The sequence below is a fragment of the Euphorbia lathyris genome, chromosome 7 (genome assembly GCF_963576675.1).
Source record: "Euphorbia lathyris chromosome 7, ddEupLath1.1, whole genome shotgun sequence".
Taxonomy (NCBI): Eukaryota; Viridiplantae; Streptophyta; class Magnoliopsida; order Malpighiales; family Euphorbiaceae; genus Euphorbia; species Euphorbia lathyris.
The window spans coordinates 78445400-78471031 of record NC_088916.1 but is presented as its reverse complement, the minus strand read 5'-3'; the positions used below and the strand labels follow the sequence as shown (position 1 = coordinate 78471031).

General features: G+C 38.6%; 1 protein-coding gene across 3 annotated transcripts; it reads left to right on the top strand.

Annotated features, from left to right (window-relative positions):
- The first annotated feature begins 19801 nt into the window (after positions 1-19801).
- On the top strand, positions 19802-24746 carry LOC136234798 (immune-associated nucleotide-binding protein 9-like). Of its 3 annotated transcripts, none has more exons than XM_066024275.1 (6): positions 19802-19930; positions 20872-21121; positions 21214-21491; positions 23275-23439; positions 23537-23671; positions 24386-24746. In XM_066024275.1, exons 2-6 carry the CDS (start codon positions 20887-20889, stop codon positions 24587-24589), a joined length of 1017 nt encoding a protein of 338 aa, XP_065880347.1. In that variant the 5' UTR covers positions 19802-19930; positions 20872-20886; the 3' UTR covers positions 24590-24746. The 3 variants fall into 3 exon arrangements, with proteins under 3 accessions (XP_065880347.1, XP_065880346.1, XP_065880348.1); XM_066024274.1 differs by having other exon boundaries at positions 19819-19971; XM_066024276.1 differs by having other exon boundaries at positions 19914-19975.
- Positions 24747-25632: the final 886 nt, after the last annotated feature.

The window sequence follows — 25632 nt, the reverse complement described above, 5'->3', positions numbered from 1 at the left end:
AGTCAAAGACTCACATGTTGCACAAGTTAGATAATATCATTTAATCAATTTATCTTTATGAAAAATTATCCATGAGAAATATTCTATATTTGGAAAAGATACAATTTTACTATGGTTTATTTTTTGATAGAATGTGTATAAGAAGTATTGCTTAGATACTCATATATGAAAATACTGGTCAATATTGGTCAATAAAAATACAAATCAGTAACGAAATACTGGTCAATACTGGTCAATACTCACATATAACATTTTGGGTAAGGTTTAAGGGTGGTGGAATGTGATGTGTTAAATTAGTCGTATGTGTTCTGCTACTTTTTACTGCGTTTTGTATTTTCTCTTTATAACCATTTACACACATATCATGATATTAATGAATCTCTTATCCCTAGTCCCAAGGTGTAACAACTATAAGTTGGCATGCGTAATCCCTTTTATTTATGCAATTAAGTGATTACTCATTTTCTCTATTTCTCTAAGCTTCTTCTCTCTGGCTAAGAATTCCTCAAGTATCATAAATTAAAAATAGTATTATATTTCATCAAACTCTTTCTCTCGTCTCTCGAAAGTTGGAATCTTTTTACATTCTTTGCTTGTTCATCATATCTTTAGTTCTCTTAGATTCTTGCTCTTTTGTTTTGAGGATGATTTCAAAACTCTTTAAGTTTTCAATTTAGGGTTTTATTTATTTGAACCCTATTAGCCTGAGGTTATCGATACTACTATTTGCTTCTAACTTCTTGTTAAATTATAGTTGCGATTGGCGAGCATTAGCATTAGGTCATATCCAATCCATCATGATATCTCCATCTTTATTTTCTGTTTTCGATACATCAAATTTTATTTTTTCCTCCAATCCACTATACCATTTATAATACTAAAAATAATATTCTCTATTTTATTCCATTCTACATAATATTTTTATTAATATTTTATTCTTTTTTATATAAATGATTATTATTAATTATTATCAATAATCTATAATATAAATTAATTTGAAAAGTAATAAAAAAAATAACAAAAAAATGTTATTTTTTTTTTTGGTAGGAAAGGAAAGAAAAGACAAAAGGAAAAAAAACAACAACAAAAAGACCTAACCCGGGATTAGCCTAGGGAAGCTAACCCCACCACATCATCCAAGAGGAGAGAAGTCAGGAACTCAGGAGGAGAAGAGAAAGTTGAGACACTCAAGATCCTGCCATGGCCCTCAGCCGCAAGACGGTCTTCCACCTTATTCTGCTCTCTGAAAACGTGGCAGAAGCTGATGGAATCAAAGGAAGAGCAAACCCTTCTAATCCCTTTGACTAAATTCTGGCTTTTCAAACAAATAGCACTCTTCTCAGAGATCATTTTGATAGCTTCAATATTATCAAATTCCATAATCAAATTCTTCACGCCCAGATTCTTAGCAAGCCTGAGGCCGGAAAATATCCCCCAAAGCTCAGCAGAGAAGGAAGAGCCCATACCTAACAAAAAAATGTTATTTAATTTTAAATAACTATTAATAATATTTAACAAAAAAAATGTAAATAGAAAAAAAAGGTGCACGCTGTCGAACCCTGGCTTCCGGTTTTTCGCATGTCGGGGTGTGTGGCCGGCTCGATCTGCCTTTCTCGTGTTTTAAGGTTTCGAGTCGCCACCAATCATCACTTGGAAATACGTGTGCGGGCGTGATTGGTCGCCCGATCTGTTTGGATTGACTCTGTATGGTTTGGTTTTGATAAGGACGATCTTCGGAGAGATTTAGGGTTCGTTTTTCCAGTTACGTGTAGGGAAGAGATGTGATCTCATCCTACCCCGCCCGATGTGTCGGTACTATTGTGATATTACGTGTTTGCTATTTGCTTTGCTTTGAATTGTTGATATAAACTAGGCACTTGCGCGCGTTTTGGGGTTATTTTAGCATTTGATTCTAATGACGTTTTCACATCGATTAGGATTAGTTTAGTGATAAGTCCGAACGACATTTTCACATCGATCTGAATTAGTTTAGTTATGAATTCGGATGACATTTTCACATCGATCCAAATTAATTTAGTTATGAACTCGGATGACGTTTTCACATCGATTCGAACTAATTTGGTTATAGATTCGGATGACGTTTTCACATCGATCCGAACTAATTTGGTTATAGATTCGGATGACGTTTTCACATCAATCCGAATTAATATAGTTGTGAATTCGAATGATGTTTTCACATCGATTCGAATTAATTTGGTTATTTTCTGTTGATTCGAAATAACATTTGGAATTGGGTATTTTTTATTTTGAAGCTACACGTGTAACACATATGTAACTTGTGTTAAATTGAAATCCACTTAAATTTTTTGCATATATATCACATACACGATAAATAGAATAGGGATTTTAATAAGGGATATTTTAAATTTATTATTGAATTCTAATGACGTTTTCACATCGATTAGAATTAACTTGGTTTATGAATTCGAATGACGTTTTCACATCAATTCGAATTAATTTAATTATTTGACGTTTTCGCATCGATTCGAATTAATTCGGTTTGTTTTTATTGATTCGAGATAACATCGCGAATTAATTATTTTTGAAGTCGTGCATATCACATATACACGATGCATTTATACTCTTTTTTTATTTAACGAATTAAACGAATCATGTGTACACAAATTTATAAAATGAAATCATTATTAAACATAACGAAATATGCCCGTGTTACATAAAAGGGCTAGATCAAAGAAATAAGGGGGGGGGGGGGGTGTAATTAATTTGTAACGAGGATGTTGGGTGTCTCAACTTTCTCTTCTCCTCCTGATTTCCTGTTATCTTTGCTTTTGGACGATAATGTGGGGGTTAGCTTTCCTAGGCTAATCCCGGGTTAGTTTGTGGTGGTGTTTTGTTTGTCTTTTCTTTCTTTTTCCTACAAAAAAAAATTTGCAACGAAACAAAAACAGAAAAATGATTTTCGTTAGGCTAAATCGGCTTGAAAAATTTAATAATAAAAATGAGCTTAATGCGACAGTTCTTCCGTAAAGTTTTAACGAACTGTATTCGGCCCGAGTTGACCCATGTTTTAATCTTAGGACGAAGTGAATTTTAATTGTATATTTTTAACATCTGTTTAGCGGATGATGTTCGAGTTATACGATTAATTATCTTGGGTTAACGATACCCGGGACCGGACAATTAGACTTGAACCGACATGATTCAATTAAATGGGCTTGTTCTAACCCAATTTAAAGGCCCAAAATTAACACCTATTTCTAAGCCCAACCTCTTTATTCATTTTATTAAATCCCCCACATTTCCTCATTTATTCTTCTCCTCTCTTCACTTTCTCGATCTTTCTTCTCACCCCTCACTAGGGCTGTAATCGAGCCAAGCCGAGCCGAGCTTTGACCTGTTCAAGCTCGGCTCGCTATAAAATTAACGAGCCGAGCCTGAGCTGAGCTTTGGCTTGCTTAACGAGCTTGAGCCGAGCTTCGAGCTTGTTTCGAGCCCAAAATCCTCTTTTGGACTTGGTTTATTAAGAAAATTATCTAACCATGAATTGTTTGTGAGTAAATTGTTAATTATATTTGTGAAGTTTACTCGCAAATAACTCTTTAATTGTGTACATAAACAAGCTCACAAGCAAAGTTCGTGAATAAATAAAAAAGATGCTTACAAATAGTTCGTATATTACTCATTTATTATGTTTATGAACGAACTCATCTAATAGCAAATGAAATAATATTAAGTTTAAATATTTGTGAACTAACACAAAACTATATAGTTTTCTACAAAACTAAAATTTGTTCATAAATGTTCTAATCGAGTCTGCTCGCGAGCTTTGGTCTGCTCAAATTTGGCTCGTTTACGAACCGAGCCAGTAAATCGTGTTCACAAGCAGCTCGTTTACAAAGTGTAATCGAGCTGAGTTGAGCTGAGCTTTTATCGAGCCGATCACCGAGCCGCTCATGAGCGGCTCGGCTCATTTACAGCCCTACCCCTCACTCCCATCGATTCTCTCTCGTTGGCTCCCATGGATTCCGGCCATCTTTTCTGTCGATTTCGCTCTCATTCACTCTCCTTTGATCTCTCCTAACCGTCTCCCATGGTTCCTTACTCGTTATGGACCCTTTGGGTCCTCTCGGTCGATTCCGAGAATGGTTGCCGTTCCGGCCCCCGATGACAAGTTTTAATCCCTGAGGAGGTTCTAATCGGCCGGAATTCTACATGCAAAGGTAAATCGGTGAGGTTTGTAACCATTCTCTCTCTCTCTTCCTCATCCTCGGTTCTTCTCGGGTTTTTACGGGTCTTTGCTATATTTCTTGGATTTGAGATGCTATTTGGTCTTCTTAGTTGGTGATGGGTTATTTGCTGTGAATATTTGATCTATGATGCCTATGGGTTTATCTACTGTGTGGGTTTGATTTTTGGTTGTAATTATTTGATTTTTAAATGGTGTATTGGATGGCTTTGCTGTGTTTTTGGTTTTACTGTTTCTCAATCTGGTTCTAGTCTCTGTGTCCTATTGATCTGAACTCGGGTTTTATGTAGGAGATAGTCTTCCGCGCCTGTCAAACGGATTCCGAAAACGCAACCAGAGCAGTTATTGGCTTTGGAGGGTGTTTCGGTCCTCCGTTTGGTGTGCTCGGGAGTGAACTGACAATTACCCGTGCTTCGAATAATTCTCCGAACTTCCGATTTGTTGGACTTGTACTGCAATGAGATAACTCAGTCACTTGAATATGATTTGATCACTTTTTAGAATATTCTTGAATCGAGTGTGCGTTCTGATCTTGCTTTTCGGAGACATAAAAATTGCCTTCAATTTTAAAGCGAGAATTTCTGGGTATCTCGGATATTGGCGAGCGGGTCTTTGGATCCGTCAAAATTACTGTAAAAACAGAAATATTTATATTAATAATGCAATATTTATTTATTACCAAAAATTCCATTTTTAAGCGTTCATTTGTCGTTAATTTATTGACTTTTCAATTTTTGAATCCCTTTATCATAATTCATTATTTAAAAATCAACTATATTCTAAACGTTATTACATCATAATTCGCAATTTAGATTATAGACGCTTTCAAATATCATTTACGACAAATAAATAAACATTGAGATATTAATCCGATTGGTTGACATTTGAACTTTAATTAATAAATTATAACTCGAATTCAAGCAAATTCAATTTTATTCAAAATACGAGGAATATATCTCGAATAAAATTTATAATAGGTTAAAATTGTACTTTAATTCTATTAAGTCGCATTTTGAATATAGTTCGATATTTTTACCGATTTATACCGAAACATGACAAATTAGCCTTAATAGCACAATTTTTTCTAAATAAATTATTTTCGAGATAATACCATAAATTCTGGATAATTTGAGTGAAATTTATTAAAAACTTAAAAATTGGTCCAGACAAAAATGGGTATTCACACGCTATACTAACTTTGTCTTAAACAAAGTATCTGCATGTGACAGCACATGAATAATTTTTTTAAAGAACGCTATCTTCTCTCTCCTGTCGCGCGATGCCGATCATCGCGTAAGTCATCTCCTTCGATCGCCTGAGGTGTGGCCATGCCTCTCTCCACTACGTCGCCGGTCTTCCGCCATGTCGCCAGCCTCTCCCTCCGCGCCGTCCGTTTCGAATCCGGCGTCCATCGTGTTCTTGTTCGATCGGCATTCCTTCTCCAAATATGCCTCTAGATCTGCGTCTTCTCCTCCGTCTGTTCTGGCGACTCCTCTGCCGGTGCTGACTTTTGCTGCTGTGGTCAAGAAGGCCGTAATACCTATGGCTATCCCGGCCCCAACTCTGCCTCTGATTTCTGAGGGAGGGTTCAGAGCCATCAAAATTCTGCAATCAATATATGAAGAGCGGGTGAAATTGTTCCAACACTCTGTAATTGGGAGAATTTCATTGAACAAAGGCAAGAGTCATTCGAAGCACGCTGAATTGAAGCAACTTTGAACCAGGTATGGAAACATTCTATGGATTGGCAACTTATATCTTTGGGTAAAGGTTTTTATCAAATTATTATGCCTGATGAAAATGCATTGCAAACTATTTGGGGAATGGGTGCCATTTTCCTTAAGCCGGGAATTATTCGGTTTACTTTTTGGACTCCGGGATTCAATCCTGACACTCATAAGTCGACTTCTTCACAAGTATGGGTTAGATTATATAATTTTCCTTGGGACTTTTGGGACACTCGAATAATCGCCAGTATTGCTCGGGTGATTGGGGTTCCGATTCGCTTTGATCATAATACTGTGAATGGAGAATTTGGGCATTATGCTAGGGTGCTTGTTGATGTTGATCTTTCTTGTGAAATACAATCAAAGCTTAGAGTTGACACTGATAGTCATAAGCAATGGGTCTATCTTGAGCATGAGCGTTTGTCGGCGCTTTGTGGACCTTGTTCATCAATTGGACATATCTCGGATAAATGCAGGAGAAATCTCAGGGAACCTAGGCCACAGACACAGAGGACTGTTCATTCTGGTAAGGGGAAGAGGGCGAACCGAATTAACCCTGAGCAGGCTAAGGTTCAGAAGGATCCTCAAACACCTGTTCAGGATCGGGGGGAAGTTGAGGAGGGCGAAATTGCTGCTCCCCTGCAACTTGTGTTGCACCAATCGGCTAACAATGTCAGTTTGGGACACGAGGAAGAAAAGGAAAGTTGGGGTGAGAGAAATAAGGAAGATAACAGTTCTGTATCGGGTTCTGAAGGATCCCCGGAGCCTTTTTCACCAATGGTTAATATCAATTGCATTCCTGAGGTGAATACCGAATGGATAACTACTAGGAAGAAATCTAAATCCAAAGCAAAAAATGGTTGTGCAGATTCTCGTTCTAAGGAGCGGGGCAGTTCTTCACCGCCTAAATGATCATTCTCTACTAGAATTGCAGGGGTATTAATACCCCTGGTACGTAGAGGGCTCTGAAACTCATTTGTTTTGTCAATCACCCGGATCCGGTATGTATCTCGGAACCTATGGTTGCTTTGGATAGGATTCACTCTTCTTTCTAGAATTCTATTGGCTTACAGTTTGTTGCTGGGAATCATTGTAATTCTCTTTGGCTTTTTTGTAAAATTGGTACTCTTCATCTCTGCTCTTTGATTCTTTGTTAATAATAACGGCCTCGCGGAAGTTGATAGTTCTGGTATGCAATTTACATGGTATAATGGTCGTATTGGCCCTGAACATGTGGAATGTAAACTTGACAGGGCTCTGGTGTCGGATGATTTCATTAATGCCTGGGATTCAATCAGCTGTTCTGTTCTCTGTTGAAACACCTTTCCACAGGATTTTGATTTGACAAAATTAATTAAGTGAAATTAAATATTCTACAACACACTAAGTATAAATGCTTTGATTTATTGTTACTAATGTGTTTGTTCAATGTTGAGTTTATAATTTATTATAAGACATACATAAAGATCATAAGGCTCAAGCCCTATATGGAAGTAAAGGCCCAAGTCAAACAAGCCCAAGATCACTCAGCCCGCATATTTCAAAACGCTGCCGTTGAAGTGATGAAACGCATGCTGAGCAAAGAAGGATCCAGAAGATCCACGTAGACAACTTCGGCTAGAAGCTGCTGAGCTGTCTCGACAAAACGTACAAGACAGCCGCTGACCACAAGACAGCTTCCAGACAAAGTATTTCCTCTTTTAGTAAAGATCAGAAGACGCATCAAGCTGTCTGGTTGACGTTACCTAAAATGGAGGAACATACTGTCACACTGACCGAAGAACAGAAGATGCTGGAATCTGATTGGCCAAGAGAACTGCTGACATACTGAGTGAAAACGACCTGTAGCCGTTTCCCTCCAACGGTTATTTCGAAATTCGAAATAACTAGAAGCTCTCACAGCTCTCTATAAATAGAGCATTCAGAATCCACATTCAGTAGAGAACTTTGAGCTAAAGTCGTTACGCTGACCAAACGTGTATAAAAGTTCTCCATCAAAAGCAAAGCAAATTCTTACACTACAAGCTTATTCATTTGTGTAAAAGTCTAGAGTGATTGATCCTCAATCATCTAAGGTGTTCTAGCAATTGTTGTTTAGGACAAATCTTAATCATTTCTAGGAATAGAAAGGAGAAGCTAAGTACTCGGTTTTAGTACTTAGTGAATTAGAATAGAAGTGAGTAGAGGTATAGAGGAAGGTACTCTTGTTATACTCAGCTTCTGATTTGTAAAGGGTTTTCGAGTCTCTACCTTTAAAGAGCTCAGTAGTGAATTGGAAATCTCGGAACGTGTTCCGGGGACAGGACGTAGGCTTAGAAGAAGTCGATCCTGGATAACTCCGCTGAGTGAAGTATTTCTAACCCTTAACTCCTTAATATATTGCTTGCTTAAAACAAACTAAAACTGACCAAGTAAAAGAGGTCAAGCTGAGTTGTGCGCTACCAACGAGTTAGTTCAGGAATAGACTCTAAGTGCTATTTCCTGACCTAAGCAACGAAGCTGACCTAGTCACTAGTTGACTAAGCCAGTGTCTTGCTAATTGCTAAGTGCCGCTGTTACATAATCTTTTCTCAAAGGAAAGAAATCTGCCCTAATCATTTTAAAAAGGTAAAATAGTTCCTAACCCCCCCTTGGAACTATATTTGCAACCTGACAAGGGACCAACAAGTGGTATCAGAGCTTAAAAGCTCATTACTAAAGGTCTAACAACCTTGAGTTGATCCATACCATGGGTGAAAACAGCACTTGGTTTCTCCCTGGAAACCAGACAACTCAGATATTACCTGAGGGGATTTCCATTACTAGGCCTCCCCTATTCTTCGGGTCAAACTATACCTTTTGGAAGAATAGGATGAAGAACTTCATTCAAGCTACAAACATGAGTGTCTGGCTATCTATAGTCCAAGGCCTGTTTGTACCTGTGAAAGTTGTTGCTGGCCAGTCAGTTGTTAAAGCTGAGATTGAATGGACAGAGGATGATCTTAAGAAGCTTCAAAACCATGCTTCGGCTATCAATATGCTTCACTGTGCGCTCGATGCTGCAGAATATAACAAAATCTCAGGTTGTGAGTCGGCACAAGAGATCTGGAAGAAGCTGGAAGTCACCTACGAGGGAACAAACAAAGTAAAAGAATCCAAGGTGAATCAGCAGATGAGACTGTACGAGCTGTTCGAGATGAACAATGATGAGGGCATTTCAGACATGAACGCAAGGTTCACCAACATCATTAATGAGCTCAAGAGACTTGGGAAAATCTTCACTGAGGAAGAACAAGTCAAAAAGATACTCAGGAGTCTTCCAAAAGACTGGCAAGCAAAGAAGACAGCAGTTGTAGAAGCTCAGGATTTAACCACCTACAAATATGACGAACTCATCGGTTCATTGCTGACCCATGAGATATCCATGAAAAACTTTGAGGTGAAAGAAAAATCTGATGATAAGAAGCAGAAGTCACTTGTCATGAAGGCTGACTCCACTGACGGGAGTTCAAATGATGATGAGGAGATGGCCATGTTCACAAGAAAGATGAAGAGGCTGTTCAGGAAGAACGACAAATATTCTAAAAAGCCTTTGATAAGTATAAGGCTGACTCAAGCGACAGCAAATACAGAAAGGACAGCTCAAAGCCCATTACATGCTTTGAGTGCCATCAAGCTGGCCATATTAAGTCGAACTGCCCCACGCTGAGGAAAGACAAGAAGAGTGGGAAGAAGGCAATGGTGGCTACTTGGAGTGACAGTGATGAATCTTCATCAACAGAAACTGAGGCCACCGAGTCAGCAAAGATATGCTTTATGGCTGACGAACTTGCTGAGCCATGCGTCTCTGAGCATGCTGACCCATCCATCGCATCAGATGATGAAGAGCAATCTAATGAGGTAATCTCACTCTCTCAACTCAGAAATGAAATGGGTAATGCCCTGAGTGATCTTTATACACTTGTCAAAAAGTGTAACAAGAAGATTAAGTCACTCAGCCGGCGCTGTGATGAGGTGGAAGAGGTCAAACTGAGTGACCTCAGATACCTTCTTCAAGACAACTCAGTTTTACATGAAAATATGAAAACCATTCATGACTCTGTCTCTGAAGTCCAGTCAGTTTCCAAGAAACTGAGGAAGGATGTCACAACCATTCAGAACCAATTAAAGGTTCCAAACAAAAACAATTTTCCTCTGAGAACTCAGTATCAAGGTACTCAATACCAAGGTACTCAGCAGAGTCGAAATCCCCAGCGAAGAGTCCAGTGTGACTTTTGTGGGAAGTTAGGACACACCACTAAGGTGTGCTGGTACGCTCAGCACTGGGGTGCTGACAAGTCAGTAAAGAATCCTAAACAGAAAGTCAGTTGTGGCTTCTGTGGAAAAAGTGGCCATACTATCAATATATGTCGCCACAAAATAAAATATGATGCTTTACCTGTTGAACCTAACAAGTCAGGACCCAAAAAGAATTGGGTACCTAAAGGAAACTGATCACAATGCAGGTAAGCCTGAGATGTGCCGAGAAGTCAAAAATGTGGTATATTGACAGCGCATGCTCAAGGCATATGACGGGTGATGAAACTCAGTTCATCACGTTTGAACGTAAACGAGGAGGGAGTGTAAGTTTTGGAGACAACAAGAAGGGTAAGATAGTAGGCTCAGGAACCATCGGAGGTAATCCTACTATTGAATCTGTCTCCCTAGTCAGCGGACTCAAATATAACTTACTCAGCGTAGCTCAGCTATGTGACAATGGGAGAAAAGTTATATTTGATGCTACTGGATGTAAAATATATGAGGGAAAAACAAATGAGTTAATCTTAACTGCCCCTCGGATAGACAATGTCTTCATGCTGAACCTAGAAAAGAAGTTTTCAAAAACTGTATGCTTAGTCACAAAGGAAGAAAATTCATGGCTATGGCACAGGAGACTTGGTCATGTAAGCATGGACCTCCTGGCCAAATTAGCAAGAAAGCAATTGGTTGAGGGACTGCCTGAACTTAAATTTCAAAAAGATCAACTATGCCATGCTTGCCAAGCTGGAAAACAAACCAAACAATCTTTTCACAGTAAAAACATTGTCTCAACTAAACGTCCATTAGAATTACTACACTTGGATCTCTTTGGTCCAGTCCAGCCGCTGAGTCTGGGTGGAAGAAGATTTTCCTTGGTCATTGTAGATGATTTCTCTCGGTATACGTGGGTTATCTTGCTGACCAGCAAGGATGAGACCTTTGAGACATTTTCAAACTTGGTTAGAAAAATTGAAAATGAGAAAGACCTAAAATTAGCTCATATCCGTAGTGATAACGGTGGAGAATTCAAAAACCAAAAGTTTGTTGAATTCTGTGAAGCCAGCGGCATTGACCACAACTTCTCTGCTCCTAGAACGCCTCAGCAAAATGGGCTTATTGAAAGGAAGAACAGAACTCTGGTTGAGATTGCCAGGACAATGCTGGATGAGCATAGGCTTCCAAAGTATTTTTGGGGAAAAGCTGTTAACACAGCATGCTATATTCTGAATAGGGCTCTAGTTAGACCTATACTTAAGAAAACCCCCTATGAACTTTGGAAAGGACGAAAGCCCAACATTGGATACTTTCGTGCCTTTGGCTGTAGATGTTTTATTTTAAATACCAAAGATAGCTTAGCCAAATTTGATTCAAAAGCTGATGAGGCTATCTTTCTAGGCTACTCAACAAACAGCAAAGCATACAGAGTTTTTAATAAGAGAACTCAAGTATTAGAAGAATCTATACATGTGCAATTCGATGAAACTGACCCTGCAGGAAGATACCAGCCGCTGATAGAAGATGAACCAAACTCAGCACCTGCTGATCAAGAACCAGCTACTGAGTCCTTCACAAAATGGCTGACCAAGAGTAAGAGTGAACCTAAGATTACTTTCACTAACCCATCTACTTCTGCAGAGAATGTTGAAACACAAATAGAACAAGACACGAATCTACCCAAGGAGATAAGAGTCCCAAGAGGGCATTCAGAAAATGCAATTCTTGACTCAGCTGGAAATACACTGATGACAAGGAATCAACTAAGGAAGTATCTCGATAATGTAGCTTTCGTCTCAGTTCAGGAGCCGAAGAACTTTGCCGAAGCTGAGCATGACGAATTCTGGATGAATGCCATGCAAGAGGAACTCAACCAATTCAGGAGGAATAATGTATGGGAGCTAGTGCCACATCCAAGGAGCCAAAAGACCATTGGAACGAGATGGGTCTTCAGGAACAAGCTGGATGAACAAGGAAACGTAGTCAGAAACAAGGCAAGACTTGTAGCTCAGGGCTACAGTCAGCAAGAAGGTATTGACTACGGTGAGACCTTTGCCCCAATGGCAGGGCTAGAAGCAATTAGGATTTTATGTGCATATGCATCTTATATGAATTTTAAACTGTTTCAAATGGATGTTAAAAGTGCATTTCTTAATGGAGTAATAAACGAGGAGGTCTATGTCAATCAGCCTCCAGGGTTTGAGGATTCTAAGTTCCCAAACCACGTTTACAAACTCAAAAAGGCTCTGTATGGTCTCAAGCAAGCACCACGTGCTTGGTATAAGAGGCTGACCAACTTCTTACTGACTAGAAATTATGTCAGAGGTCAAGCTGATACAACCTTATTCATTAAGAGAAAGGGTAAAGATACCCTGCTGGCACAAATATATGTAGATGACATCATATTTAGTGCTACTAATGAATCTATGTGCAAGGAATTTAGCAAGCAAATGCAGACTGAATTCGAAATGTCAATGATGGGAGAACTCAACTTCTTCCTTGGACTTCAAGTTAAACAAGGAAAGAATGGCATATTCATCAGTCAAGCTAAATATGCCAAGGAGATATTGAAGAAATATGAACTAGAACATTGTAAGCCAATCTCCACTCCTATGGGCACTGACACTGTCCTCTGTGCTGATGAGAATGGTAAGTCAGTAGACAGCAAGTTGTACCGAGGTATGATTGGCTCTTTACTTTACTTAACAGCAAGTAGGCCGGACATTCAGTTCTCATTATGTTATTGTGCTAGATATCAGGCTAGCCCTAAGGAATCCCATTACATAGCTGTAAAAAGGATCCTTAGATATTTGCAGAGCTCAGTAAATGCAGGTTTGTGGTATCCAAACACTCATGATTTTACACTCATTGGATACACTGATGCTGACTATGGACGGGACAAGCTCGAAAGAAAAAGCACCTCTGGAGGATGCCATTTCCTAGGAAGCTGTCTTGTATTTTGGTTCAGCAAGAAGCAGGCGTCAGTAGCCCTGTCCACAACTGAAGCTGAGTACATTGCTGCTGGAAGCTGTGTTGCTCAAGTCCTATGGATTAAGCAACAGCTTGAAGATTATGGTGTTCAAACAAAGACAATTGAAGTCAAATGCGACAACAAAAGTGCAATTGACCTCTCAAAGAACCCAATTCAGCACAGCAGGATGAAACATGTCAGCATAAGACATCACTTCATCAGAGATCATGTACTCAAGAAAGAAATTAAGCTGACTTATGTGCCAACAGATGAGCAGCTTGCTGATATCTTTACAAAGCCTCTAGCACGAGAGCAATTCAGCATACTGAGAGAAGCCATTGGTATGTTTAATCCACTGTCTTAAAATTCCTAAGTAAAAATGTGATATGATGCATGCTGAATGAGTGATACCATGCTGAGTGCCTAAAGATTTTCATTCAAAATCACATGCCCAGAAATAAATGCACACTGAGTGAGTTATCTCATGCCGAGTAACTAATCTCTATAACTATCCGTTGAACAAAACTGACTACTCAGAATATGAAACGTTTATAACAACACACGCTGAGTAAAAGTAATTATTAGCATTTAATGCCACCACACGCGTAATGACACCTGTACTGCGCATGCGCCGAATACGTCTTAAAGTGTCATAAATGTCAAGGTTTCTGCCGATTGGACAACCCAAGGGCAAAATCGACCTAAATTCAAACGGAAACCTAAGTTAAAAAAAAATCTATAAATAGTGGGTATTTCCCCACTACCTTCTCTCTACGCGTACTGAACTTTAGAAAGCTTCAGAATTTTCCTTAAGCACTTAAGAACTTCAGAACTTCAAAAATGTCCTATAGCAAAAATACCTTCTCTCCAACCCTCAAAACCACCAATCAGGCTGGTCCTTCAACTAGCATGATAAGAAGGATGATTAAGGTACACTCTTGGGCCAAGAATCAAGAAGTACTAAGGAGCCGATACTTTCCTTCTGGTTTCGTCTCTTCTGAGAAACCATTCTGTGAATGGATCGAAAAGAACAAATGGAAAGGTCTCTTCTCTCTTTCCGGACAAACCTATCCCACGATAGTGAGAGAATTCTACTCCAACCTGCACGTTGATGCAGATGACTCTGACTACTTAGAGACCACAGTTAAAGGTCAAAAGATAGTGATAACTCCTGATTATCTAGCAACACTGCTAGATATACCAAACACAGGGATCCAGTTCAGGACAACAAAGGAGCCAATACCAAAAGCCATCGTAGAAAAGATGAAGGGGTTCTGTAAACCTAGAGACCACAAAGGAGAAGTACCCAGCACCTGCATGGGCAAAAATCAGAAGATGGTCCACTTCATGCTGACCAACTTCATCTTTCCTAAACTCAGCTCACCCTCATCCGCTTCCAACTTTGAACAATGTTTCATCTGGCATATGCTGACCAGCACTCCATTCAATCTTCCTGTCTTTTTGGTCGGAGCTTTTCAACGAAGTGGAAGGAAGCTCCGTTTGGGTTATCTCATCACAAAGATAATACAGGACAAGAATATAGAGACTATAGGTGAAATAAGTTCATCAGGAAATGTTATCACTGCAGGTCCGTTGAATGGACTATCACATAGTCAACCCTTGAAAGGATATGACGGAAATGGAAACACCGAGAAGGAGGATATTATGGCTGAGATTGAGCAAGCCATTGGAGAAATGGAAAATCTAACAGATCTGGAGCAGTCTTCTGAAACTGCTCAATCTGATGAGGGTACAGAACCAACAAATGAACCTAAAACTGAGTATACTTCTACTGTGCCATCTGAGATTGCTCAAGCTGAGAAGGAGAAGAAAAAGGGAACCTGCTCGAAGGATATTCGTACTGTCCCAAGAAAAGTAAGGCTAATGCAAAGAAACAAGAAGAAAGCTGATCAGGAAATAGCTGAGTCAGCTAAGAAGAAAATGAGAACAGTAGGAGATATGGATAAGGAAGAAGAAACTGTTCTTGAGCCCAACATCACTCAAGAGGATTCTCCACAAAAACAAGCCTCTGTTCCTCAAAATGAGAAACAAGCCAAAAACCCTGCTAGTCCAAAAGAAGCTCAAATTCCACATCCAACTCAATACCAGAGCAACTCAGCACCTGAAGTCAACACACCCCGTAGTCTTGTTGCTACTCAAGGCACTCAGTGCGAGCCCACTCCTACCCAATTTGCACACTTAGGTGCTACTGAATCAGGACGGCGTGTCATTGCCTCAGCTCACACTCTGCTTAAAGAACAAGTTTATCCTCCATCAAACCATAACCAGTCCACTCAAGATCAGTCCTCTCATCCATCTGTAACTCACCAAATTCTGCGTGAAATCCATGATCTGATCAACCACTTCTCTTCGGTTCAGGCGCAGCAACCAACCCAAACTCAAATGACCAAAATGACCGAACTCATGTTGACTATGGTCAATCACATGAATTCTTTGGAGGGTCAAATTCGTCTACTGCAAGAACTCACCAAGTCCACTGCCCCTACCGGGAATTTGCCTACTGTTGATGCTGGCAAAATGGGGGAGAAAAGTGGCAATTCAGGAGAAGGAACTCAAAGTTAGAAGTTAGGGAAGAATTTGGAAGTTAGGAATTCCCCATGAATGTCCTTTTATTTTTATTTTTATTCAAGCAATTCAATATGCCTAACTTCTTTTGTTAATATGCCTAACTTCTTTGTTATTCATTTTTTCAAATGCTAAGTATTATCTGAATGCATGTTGCGTAGAAATTAATGTTTGAACCTGTCTAAACTAAACCATTGAACAAATAAATTACTCAGCGCTCTGTCACTATACATTACTTCCGCTGAATACTGAGTAAAATAGAATATGTCCCATAAGCTGACCTATACCTGAAAACTGATCTTAGACTTATTCAATTAAACCTTAGAATGTTTAGAATAAAACTAAGTCAGTAGCTCAGCCCTGACGGGGGAGTTCACTTAATCAAAAAGGTCAACTATCATGGGGGAGCTCAACGCTGAGTTCCTTGCTGATTAGTTTTGCCAACATCAAAATGGGGGAGTTTGTTGAAACACCTTTCCACAGGATTTTGATTTGACAAAATTAATTAAGTGAAATTAAATATTCTACAACACACTAAGTATAAATGCTTTGATTTATTGTTACTAATGTGTTTGTTCAATGTTGAGTTTATAATTTATTATAAGACATACATAAAGATCATAAGGCTCAAGCCCTATATGGAAGTAAAGGCCTAAGTCAAACAAGCCTAAGATCACTCAGCCCGCGTATTTCAAAACGCTGCCGTTGAAGTGATGAAACGCATGCTGAGCAAAGAAGGATCCAGAAGATCCACGTAGACAACTTCGGCTAGAAGCTGCTGAGCTGTCTCGACAAAACGTACAAGACAGCCGCTGACCACAAGACAGCTTCCAGACAAAGTATTTCCTCTTTTAGTAAAGATCAGAAGACGCATCAAGCTGTCTGGTTGACGTTACCTAAAATGGAGGAACATACTGTCACACTGACCGAAGAACAGAAGATGCTGGAATCTGATTGGCCAAGAGAACTGCTGATAGACTGAGTGAAAACGACCTGTAGCCGTTTCCCTCCAACGGTTATTTCGAAATTCGAAATAACCAGAAGCTCTCACAGCTCTCTATAAATAGAGCATTCAGAATCCACATTCAGTAGAGAACTTTGAGCTAAAGCCGTTACGCTGACCAAACGTGTATAAAAGTTCTCCATCAAAAGCAAAGCAAATTCTTACACTACAAGCTTATTCATTTGTGTAAAAGTCTAGAGTGATTGATCCTCAATCATCTAAGGTGTTCTAGCAATTGTTGTTTAGGACAAATCTTAATCATTTCTAGGAATAGAAAGGAGAAGCTAAGTACTCGGTTTTAGTACTTAGTGAATTAGAATAGAAGTGAGTAGAGGTATAGAGGAAGGTACTCTTGTTATACTCAGCTTCTGATTTGTAAAGGGTTTTCGAGTCTCTACCTTTAAAGAGCTCAGTAGTGAATTGGAAATCTCGGAACGTGTTCCGGGGACAGGACGTAGGCTTAGAAGAAGCCGAACCTGGATAACTCCGCTGAGTGAAGTATTTCTAACCCTTAACTCCTTAATATATTGCTTGCTTAAAACAAACTAAAACTGACCAAGTAAAAGAGGTCAAGCTGAGTTGTGCGCTACCAACGAGTTAGTTCAGGAATAGACTCTAAGTGCTATTTCCTGACCTAAGCAACGAGGCTGACCTAGTCACTAGTTGACTAAGCCAGTGTCTTGCTGATTGCTAAGTGCCGCTGTTACATAATCTTTTCTCAAAGGAAAGAAATCTGCCCTAATCATTTTAAAAAGGTAAAATAGTTCCTAACCCCCCCCCCTTGGAACTATATTTGCAACCTTACAAGGGACCAACATTCTCCACCGCCATCAATCTGATCACAGTCCGTTACTTTTGGTATGCAAAAATGGCTTGGCTCGGCAGACCCGTTTTTGTTTCCTCTCTATGTGGACTGCTCATGATTCTCTAAGGGGTTTGATTGTCGAACATTGGAGTAACAGCAATGTTTCTCTTCCCCCGGCCCAGTTACTTTGTCATAAACTTAAAACTTTAAAGCCTAACCTGCGTATATGGAACAGAGAAGTTTTTGGAAGGGTGGAAGTAAATATTGCTGCTGCTCAGACCAGGCTGGCTGAAGTTTAAAGAGACATTTCAGTACAGGGTTTGAATGAGAATGGGCGAATGCTTGAGGCAGAAGCTCAGCGTGATCTTGATCTTCAATTTCACCGGCAAGAATTGCTTCTCCGTGATAAAAGCAGAGAAAAATGGCTTGAGGCGGGGACTGAAATTCCAATTTTTTTCACCGCTCAGCAAAAGGTAGAAAAATACAATCATCAATGGATTCTCTTCTCATCAATAGAGCTTTGGTTGATGATGAGAATGTCATTTCTCAACATGTCGTAGAATACTTCTCCACTCTTTTTACTAGCAACAGGCTAGCTGTTGATCAGGGTTCTATTTCTGCGGTTATTCCGGACTCGATCTCTTTGGTGGACAATGATCAGCTCACGCGGTGGCCAGCGCTAGATGAGATTCCGCTGCGGTTTTCGGTCTTAGCCGTGATAGCTCTCCGGGTCCAGATGGCTATGGCAGGTTTTTCTACCAGCACTTTTGGGATGTAATTGGTTCAAATGTCTATAAGATGGTGTAGAGTTTTTTTGATACCGGCTGTATGCTTCCAGGTATGAATTCTAGTATTATGACTCTTCTTCCCAAAGTTGCTGAAGCCAAGGAAATTTAGCATTTTCGACCTATCGCCATGAGCAATTTTAATTATAAGATCATTTCAAAGATCCTTGCTGATAGGCTGGCGCTTGTCGCCACGCGCATTGTTTCGGATAACCAATTCGGATTCATATCTGACAGAAGCATTCATCATTGCAGTGCAGCGGCCTCTGAAGGGATAAATATGTTAAATAAGAATTGCTCATGGCGCGTCGGGCCCAAGGCTTTCCTTTGCGAATCTCCTTCGTTTTTTAGGAACTCCCATATTTTGGCATTTTCCTCCTTCAAGACATGTTGTTGCTCAATGCTTTGATTTGTGCTGCGTTCTACATAGATTGAGTTGTCTGGAAGCTCCGGATGATGTTGTCCAGTTGCGCGGAGGTGTCGGCTGCTTCTTCATCGGTCTTAACCTTCGTGAGTAAGGGGGTCAGGTTCAGCAGTATTACTATGAGGCTCAATGGGGGCTCCTCCTATCTAGATCTCCCGACGATCGCGATGAGCATCTCCTTGACAGGAGTCGGGGGTGGCTTGTTCGTCAGTCATTTTGAATGAAAAAGATCTGAAGGTCACTTGCTCTCCACACTCACCGCACCAAATAAGGGAGATGTGGGACCTTTAGTGTTGGCATTCGCTTGCGGACGTCACCTATGTCGGGAATAGTCTTTGGGAACACTACGACATCCATGTTAGATAGAGAATGGATTGAATAGGGAGAGAGCCCAGACCACACATTAATGGTGGCTTAACATCCTTTATATATATAGGCTGGTGGATGGGTTGGATCCGTAATTAAAAAATAAAAAGTTATTCTAATGTAACTAAGTGGATGTTTGTTTACGTAATTTTCACCTCCTGTTTAACTTTTCGCTTTAAAAGCCATAGGTGTTTGGTTAGACCGGCCTTGTTTGCCTTTTTACAGTTGAAAATCAGATTTTACAAAAGCAGATAATCTCTGCTTTAACACGAACAACAAACAACAAGTAGTCAAACGGATCCTAAACGGACACTTAATTTGATTTAGAGTCTCTCTCCTTACTATACGTAATCTTTTTTTTTTTTTTGAAGAAACTATACATAATCTTATTTCTTTTGATGTAATTTTTAAATTAGTCTTTATTATATGCTACAGAAAAAAAAAAGAGTCCAAATGGAGAGAACTTCTAATCAAAAGAGAAATGGTGTTGAGGAATTCATGTATATCCAAAGGGTTAGGCTATGTTTACTTTGTTTTTGACAAAGTAAGTCTTACTTTGTTTTTTCATCATTGGATGGTAATGAACTTTGACAGACAAAGTAAGCTCATCCAATGGTATAAAAAACAAAAAGTAAAATAGAAGACACCATATCCAAAATCGGAATGGAACTCAAAAGTAAAGTCGGAAAGGGAAAGCTACGATTGGGGTAGGCGGGATCACACTACTTATAAGTAGCGATTTCAGAGAAATATCCATCAGAAGGTTTGGTTAATTTTTTCATCGAACTTCAATAGCTTGTCTCTGTAAGTAAGAATCTCTTGATATTCTTTGGTTGTTCATCTTATCTTTGCTTCTGTCTAGTTTCTTGCTCCTGCTTTTTCAATCCATAGCACTTCTCTGCTTTTGACTCGTTAATTCTCTCCTAAACTACAGTTACGATGATAACTCTGTAACATGAATGTTTTCAGTATTCAATTTGCAATTTTCATTCATGGAATCGTTGTGCGATATATGTAACTATAACTCTTCAGTGATTATAAAATTTTGATGTTGTGTTTTTTCTGTTTGTTTGGTAGCGCCACTCTTATTTGTAAGAAGTTACGATTAACTAAAAGTTGTGTCAATTTATGCTTTAAGATTTTAACGTTAATATACTGATAATAGATAAACGTTGTTATTGACACGGTTCGAGTATTAGGAGCAGTCTCTTGTCAAAAAAAATTGGTAGGGGAAGGCTTGCCCAGTACATCCTTGTGGTGGGACCCCTTCTCGGACCCGGCTTAGCGCTGACGCTTAGTGCACGGGGCCGCTTTTTTTTATACTGATAATAGGAGAAATTCTACTATGAGTTTTTTACCTTTTAAGCAGGAAGAATCTGCATAGTATGTAGATCCTTTTATTTTGGCTTTGATGTCTATGAAATTTAATTGTTCAGTTTTTTGGATTGCATATATGTCTATGTACGGTTTGTGGCTCAGCTTCGGTTTCAATGTGACTAAGCCTCGAAATAAATTGTCTCAGATCATAAACGAATGAGGATACTTGTGGTTAACACCAAAAATCAAAATTGAATTTGCATATATGTTTGAGTTGCTGCATGGAATTAGGATAAATTTCATCAATGGTATACAGCATTTGACTCATTTCACACTTTGATGTACAACTTTCAATTTTTATTAACTCTTAAACACTGTGTTTTGTAGGTAATCTCATCTGGCATGATGGGAGGAAGTGCATTATTGGATAATGATTGGGAGATTGCTTCATGTGATGAGGCGCGTACGGTGGTTTTAGTTGGACGTACTGGAAATGGCAAAAGTGCAACAGGCAATAGCATTCTTGGAAAGAAGGCCTTCAAATCAAGGGCTAGTCAATCTGGTGTTACCAACACTTGTGAATTGCAGCAAACCGTGATGGATAATGGTCAAACTGTTAATATTATCGATACTCCTGGTATGAACTAGATTATATCATGTGAAAAGACCTTTATTTCAATCCTGATTCTTGTGTTCTTTTTAATGATAAAAGGAGATATATGATTGCAGGACTATTTGATGTTTCTGTTGAATCTGAATTTATTGGTAAAGAACTTGTCAAATGTATCAATATGGCAAATGATGGAATTCATGCGGTCCTTCTAGTATTCTCAGTAACGAATCGCTTTTCAAGAGAAGAAGAAGCTGCACTTCAGAGCTTACATACTTTGTTTGGAAGGAAAATTATTGACTACATGATTGTAGTATTCACGGGAGGAGATGAACTTGAAGATAACGAGGAAACAATAGAGGATCATCTAAGTCGTGAAGCCCCTCAACCTTTAAAGGTGATTTTGAGATATAGCTATTACTATGATATAATTTGCAAATTGTTATTATGAAGTCTTTTGATTTGTATATTTGTTTGAGTCTTAATTTTCTAGATTTGTATAGTATTGATGTTTGAGTTCAATCCAATTTGATCGAGTTTGCATGAATTGGAATTTTCAAAAAGCATTAGTTTCTGTCTAGTATATGTTGGATGTCCACAAACTTATTGGTGGTGGCTAACCTTGACCAACTATGTGATCCCTAGTACTCGTAGTTTTGAAAGGCGCAAGGAGCACTAAGTCGCAAGGATCAGGCACGGGCCTGAGCGACACAGGTCGCTCTAAAACAAAATATACATGTAGAATTATAAATAACAACACTTAACATTTCTAAAATGGCACAAATAGTTAAATAACAACAATCTTAATCCTAAAATGCATAAGATAAATTCTAATTAACTACTAAAACATAATTATAATTCATAATAAAATTTAAATTTCAACTAATAACTAATAGTGTAATAATAACTAAGACTAAATCCTTTAGTCTCTATAGTCCCTATTCATCATCAATGGAGGAGAAGCTGTTAAGTGTTTTGCGGATTTTGTCCTTTAGAATCGCAGTTCATCTCTTTCCTTTTCTTATTGTTCTTATTTTCTTTTTCTAACTTAATTTGTTGGCTTCATCATAAAGACTTTCTATGGCTGTGATTAGAAGCTTAAGAAATCCTTAAAAAAACCTACACTTGTGCCTAGGCGTGCCCCCATTCAAGATGCGAGAGTAGCCAAGGCGTACAAAGGTGCGCGCTTGGCTTACACCGCCCGCTTCTCACACAGAGAGACGCTGACCCTTGAGGCTTGCCTCAGGCGCGCCTTAACAACTATGCTAGTACCTCACATCTATTTCTTTATGCATATGCTGCTTTCTATATTAGACTCTGTATGTATAGCATTTTTATCTCTACAGTTTCAGGTCTCCATCACTTGGAAGTGAAACATAACAAAAGGTTGGCGATTAAAGTGAGCTTGACTTTCTAATCATGTTTAGTGGAATTTTTGTTTTAATATTCTCAAGAGTCATGCTTTACCTTTTCATTTGTTTTGTTTCATGTGTTGATTGACGGTTTCTTTTATGGCTCATATTGAATTCAAAGTGCTTCTAGAGTGGCCCTTAACGTTTAACATTATTGTTGTGTTTTCTGTTCCAAAATGTACTGGAAGTTGGCCTTTTTGCTTTGCCTTAATACATTATTTGCTACTTGAACTTGTCCAAACAACTTGATTGACCCCCTAAACTTTCAAAGTGTTCCAATAACCCCTCAACTTGCATAAAATGTTCAGTTAGCTCCCTAAACTTGCGTAAAATGTAATCAATTGATCATTAGGTTGCAAAAAAGTAAGTTAAATGCAGAAAATGTATTCCACACATCTTAGAATGTTGTTACATAATTCAAAAATAGATTAAAAAGGAAGTTATTACTTGCTCAATTATAAAACTAATCTTGTCTAATATTAGAATCGCATACCCCGATCGTAGTCGTTTTACCTTTTTTAAGAAGCGTCTAATATATCTTCGGCATTTAACTTACTTTTTTGCAACCGAGTAAACAATTGATTACATTTTGCGCAAGTTTTGGGGGCTAACTGAACATTTTATGCAAATTGAGAGGACCAATCAAGCTTTCTGGACAAGTTGAGGGGGAAAATGATGTATTAAGCTTTTTGCTTTAGTTAATGTATGTGTGCATTTGAAAGCCCAGGACTATAAATATCTTAATCGTCGTTTTTAACATTTATACAGGAAATTCTCACCCTATGCAAGAACCGGATTGTGCTTTTTGATAACAGAACTAAAGATAAACATAAGAAACATGAACAGGTTCAACAACTTCTTTCCCTTGTAGATATAGTCGTAGAAGAAAATGGTGGACAACCATACACAGATGAGCTATTTGCTGAGTTGAAGGCAAGCTTTTCAAGTTTTCAACCTCTTTTGTTAATTTTATTGCATTAGCAAAGTGACGGATCGTCATTGATAGTCATTTATTGAATTGATTTGACAGATGGGGGCAATGAAGCTCCGTGATCGACAAGAGGAGGTTGAGTCCTTGAAAGGGTATTCTAAAGGAGAAATTTTGCAGCTGAAGGAACAGATGCATGAGTCATATGAAGAACAACTAAAACGAATAACTGATATGGTAATTTATATCTATATTCACCGATTTTTCATGAATGCTATTTACAGTGGCTTTTGTTTCATTATCTGCTGATTAAGGCCTAATACATTACAGGTCTCTGATCTTGTCCAAAATAGTAGATTGGCTCCCTAAACTTTACAAGTGTCTCACCGGTTCTCTAAACTTGCTTATTTTGTATCACCAGCTACCTAAACTTGTCCATAAAAGTAGATTAGCTTCCAGAAATTTGCAAGTGTCTCACCAACTTCCTAAATTGCAACAACTCAATACAAAAACTTGTTAAACCTAAATTCTAAAAATACGTCTTCATCTATTCGAGAGGTAATTTTTTCGCTTCTCCTACCTTTCAACCTATTATAAGAGTTAGTGTTGCAGGTTTGAGAGATTGAATGGATGATGATCGAGAGTTAGTATCATGGTTTTTGTATTTAGTTGTTACAGAATAAACAAGTTTGGCGAGTTGGTGAGATATTTGCAAAGTTCAAGGAGCTAATATACTTTTGTGGACAAGTTTAGAGAGCCGGTGATACGAAATAAGCAAGTTTAGGGAGCTGGTGAGACACTTGCAAAGTTCAAGGAGCCAATCTATTATTTTTGGACAAGTTCAGGGAACTGATGATGTATTAGGCCGCTAGCTAAACTTTAGCTGCACATAATATAAACATTGAGAAAACGAAGACTTGACTGAATTGGAATGGTCTGATTTCCATTTAGGTTGAGTCAAAACTGAGAGAGACTACAATTAGGCTAGAGCAGCAGTTGGAGAAGGAGCAATCTGCCCGACTGGTAGCGGAAAAGATTGCACGAACAGCTCAAACGCAAGCGCATGACGAAATAAGCAAGCTTAGAAAGCATCTAGAAAGAGCTGAGAAGGAAAAAGAGGAACTCAAAAGGAAGGCTGGATGCACCATTTTGTAATTTGGTGTACATGTTCTATATATGGAGATGAGACTTTGTAAGAATATTTTGGGTTTTCAAGTTTTATTTACAGTTAGTAATGGATTGGTAATCTATTAAATGTTGGATAATGTGTATATCATACAATCTTAAAGTAGATGTTTGGCAAAGAGCATCACTGAGGTATGTTTGGTTTTTCATTTTTTCTGTGCATTAAACCTAGAGGTGGTAAAAGTACACATGATCTGATTACAACATCAAACATGTAATTTTTGTGTTTGTGTTTAGCTTAGTAGGTAATATGTCATTTTTGGATTGACTCGTAAATTTTTGGGCTAGATTAGGGCTGATATTCTAATCCGAAAACGATATGAAATCACACGAATATTTAAAATTATTGTTATATTCTCTCGTGTTTTTATATGCACCTTATTAATAAAGGTAATAAAAATTATTACTTGCAAATATGATTTGAAATTTCTAAATTATTTACTCTTTATCATAATATTAGTAAACTTTTGGATGGTTAGTGTTAACATGTTAATCTAAAAATGATATAACCTATTTAAAAATAGTATAATATCTTTTTATATTTTTAAAAGTTATCATTAATTTATATATATAATAAAATTACATGAAAGTATGATACGAAATCGATACTAACCCGAACCAGAGGCGGAGGCAGTCCGGCGCCCGTGGGGGCTCCAACCCTACGGCGCCGGCGCTGCCATGGAGGGTTTAGGGAGGGCTAAAGATTAACCCCCCTGGCGCCGCCCTCATATCCCGATTTAGGGATTTAGGCGCAGCGGCGCCTGCTACATCTCCTTCTTCGGAGATGTAGCGAAGAAGAGACAACCCAGCCCACTTGAGCTGGACTCTATTTATTTTAATAATTTGGCCCCCCAAAACGACGTCGTTTTGGGTTGGGGCCAAATTAAAAAAAATAAAAGAGATCGGTCCCGATCTCTTCTATTTTTTTTTTTAAATTATTAAAAAAAAATAAGGATGGGGGCCCCAATCTAGCCGTAAAGTGGCTTTAAAAGCCACTTTGCAATTTTCAGCAG

Excerpts from the sequence above, each read along its gene's own strand:
- LOC136234798 (XM_066024275.1), top strand. The coding sequence starts at position 20,887 with ATGATGGGAGGAAGTGCATTATTGGATAATGATTGGGAGATTGCTTCA. Across the intron at positions 21,122-21,213 it reads TAATATTATCGATACTCCTG|GACTATTTGATGTTTCTGTT; the intron begins GTATGAACTAGA and ends ATATGATTGCAG. Across the intron at positions 23,672-24,385 it reads TAAAACGAATAACTGATATG|GTTGAGTCAAAACTGAGAGA; the intron begins GTAATTTATATC and ends ATTTCCATTTAG.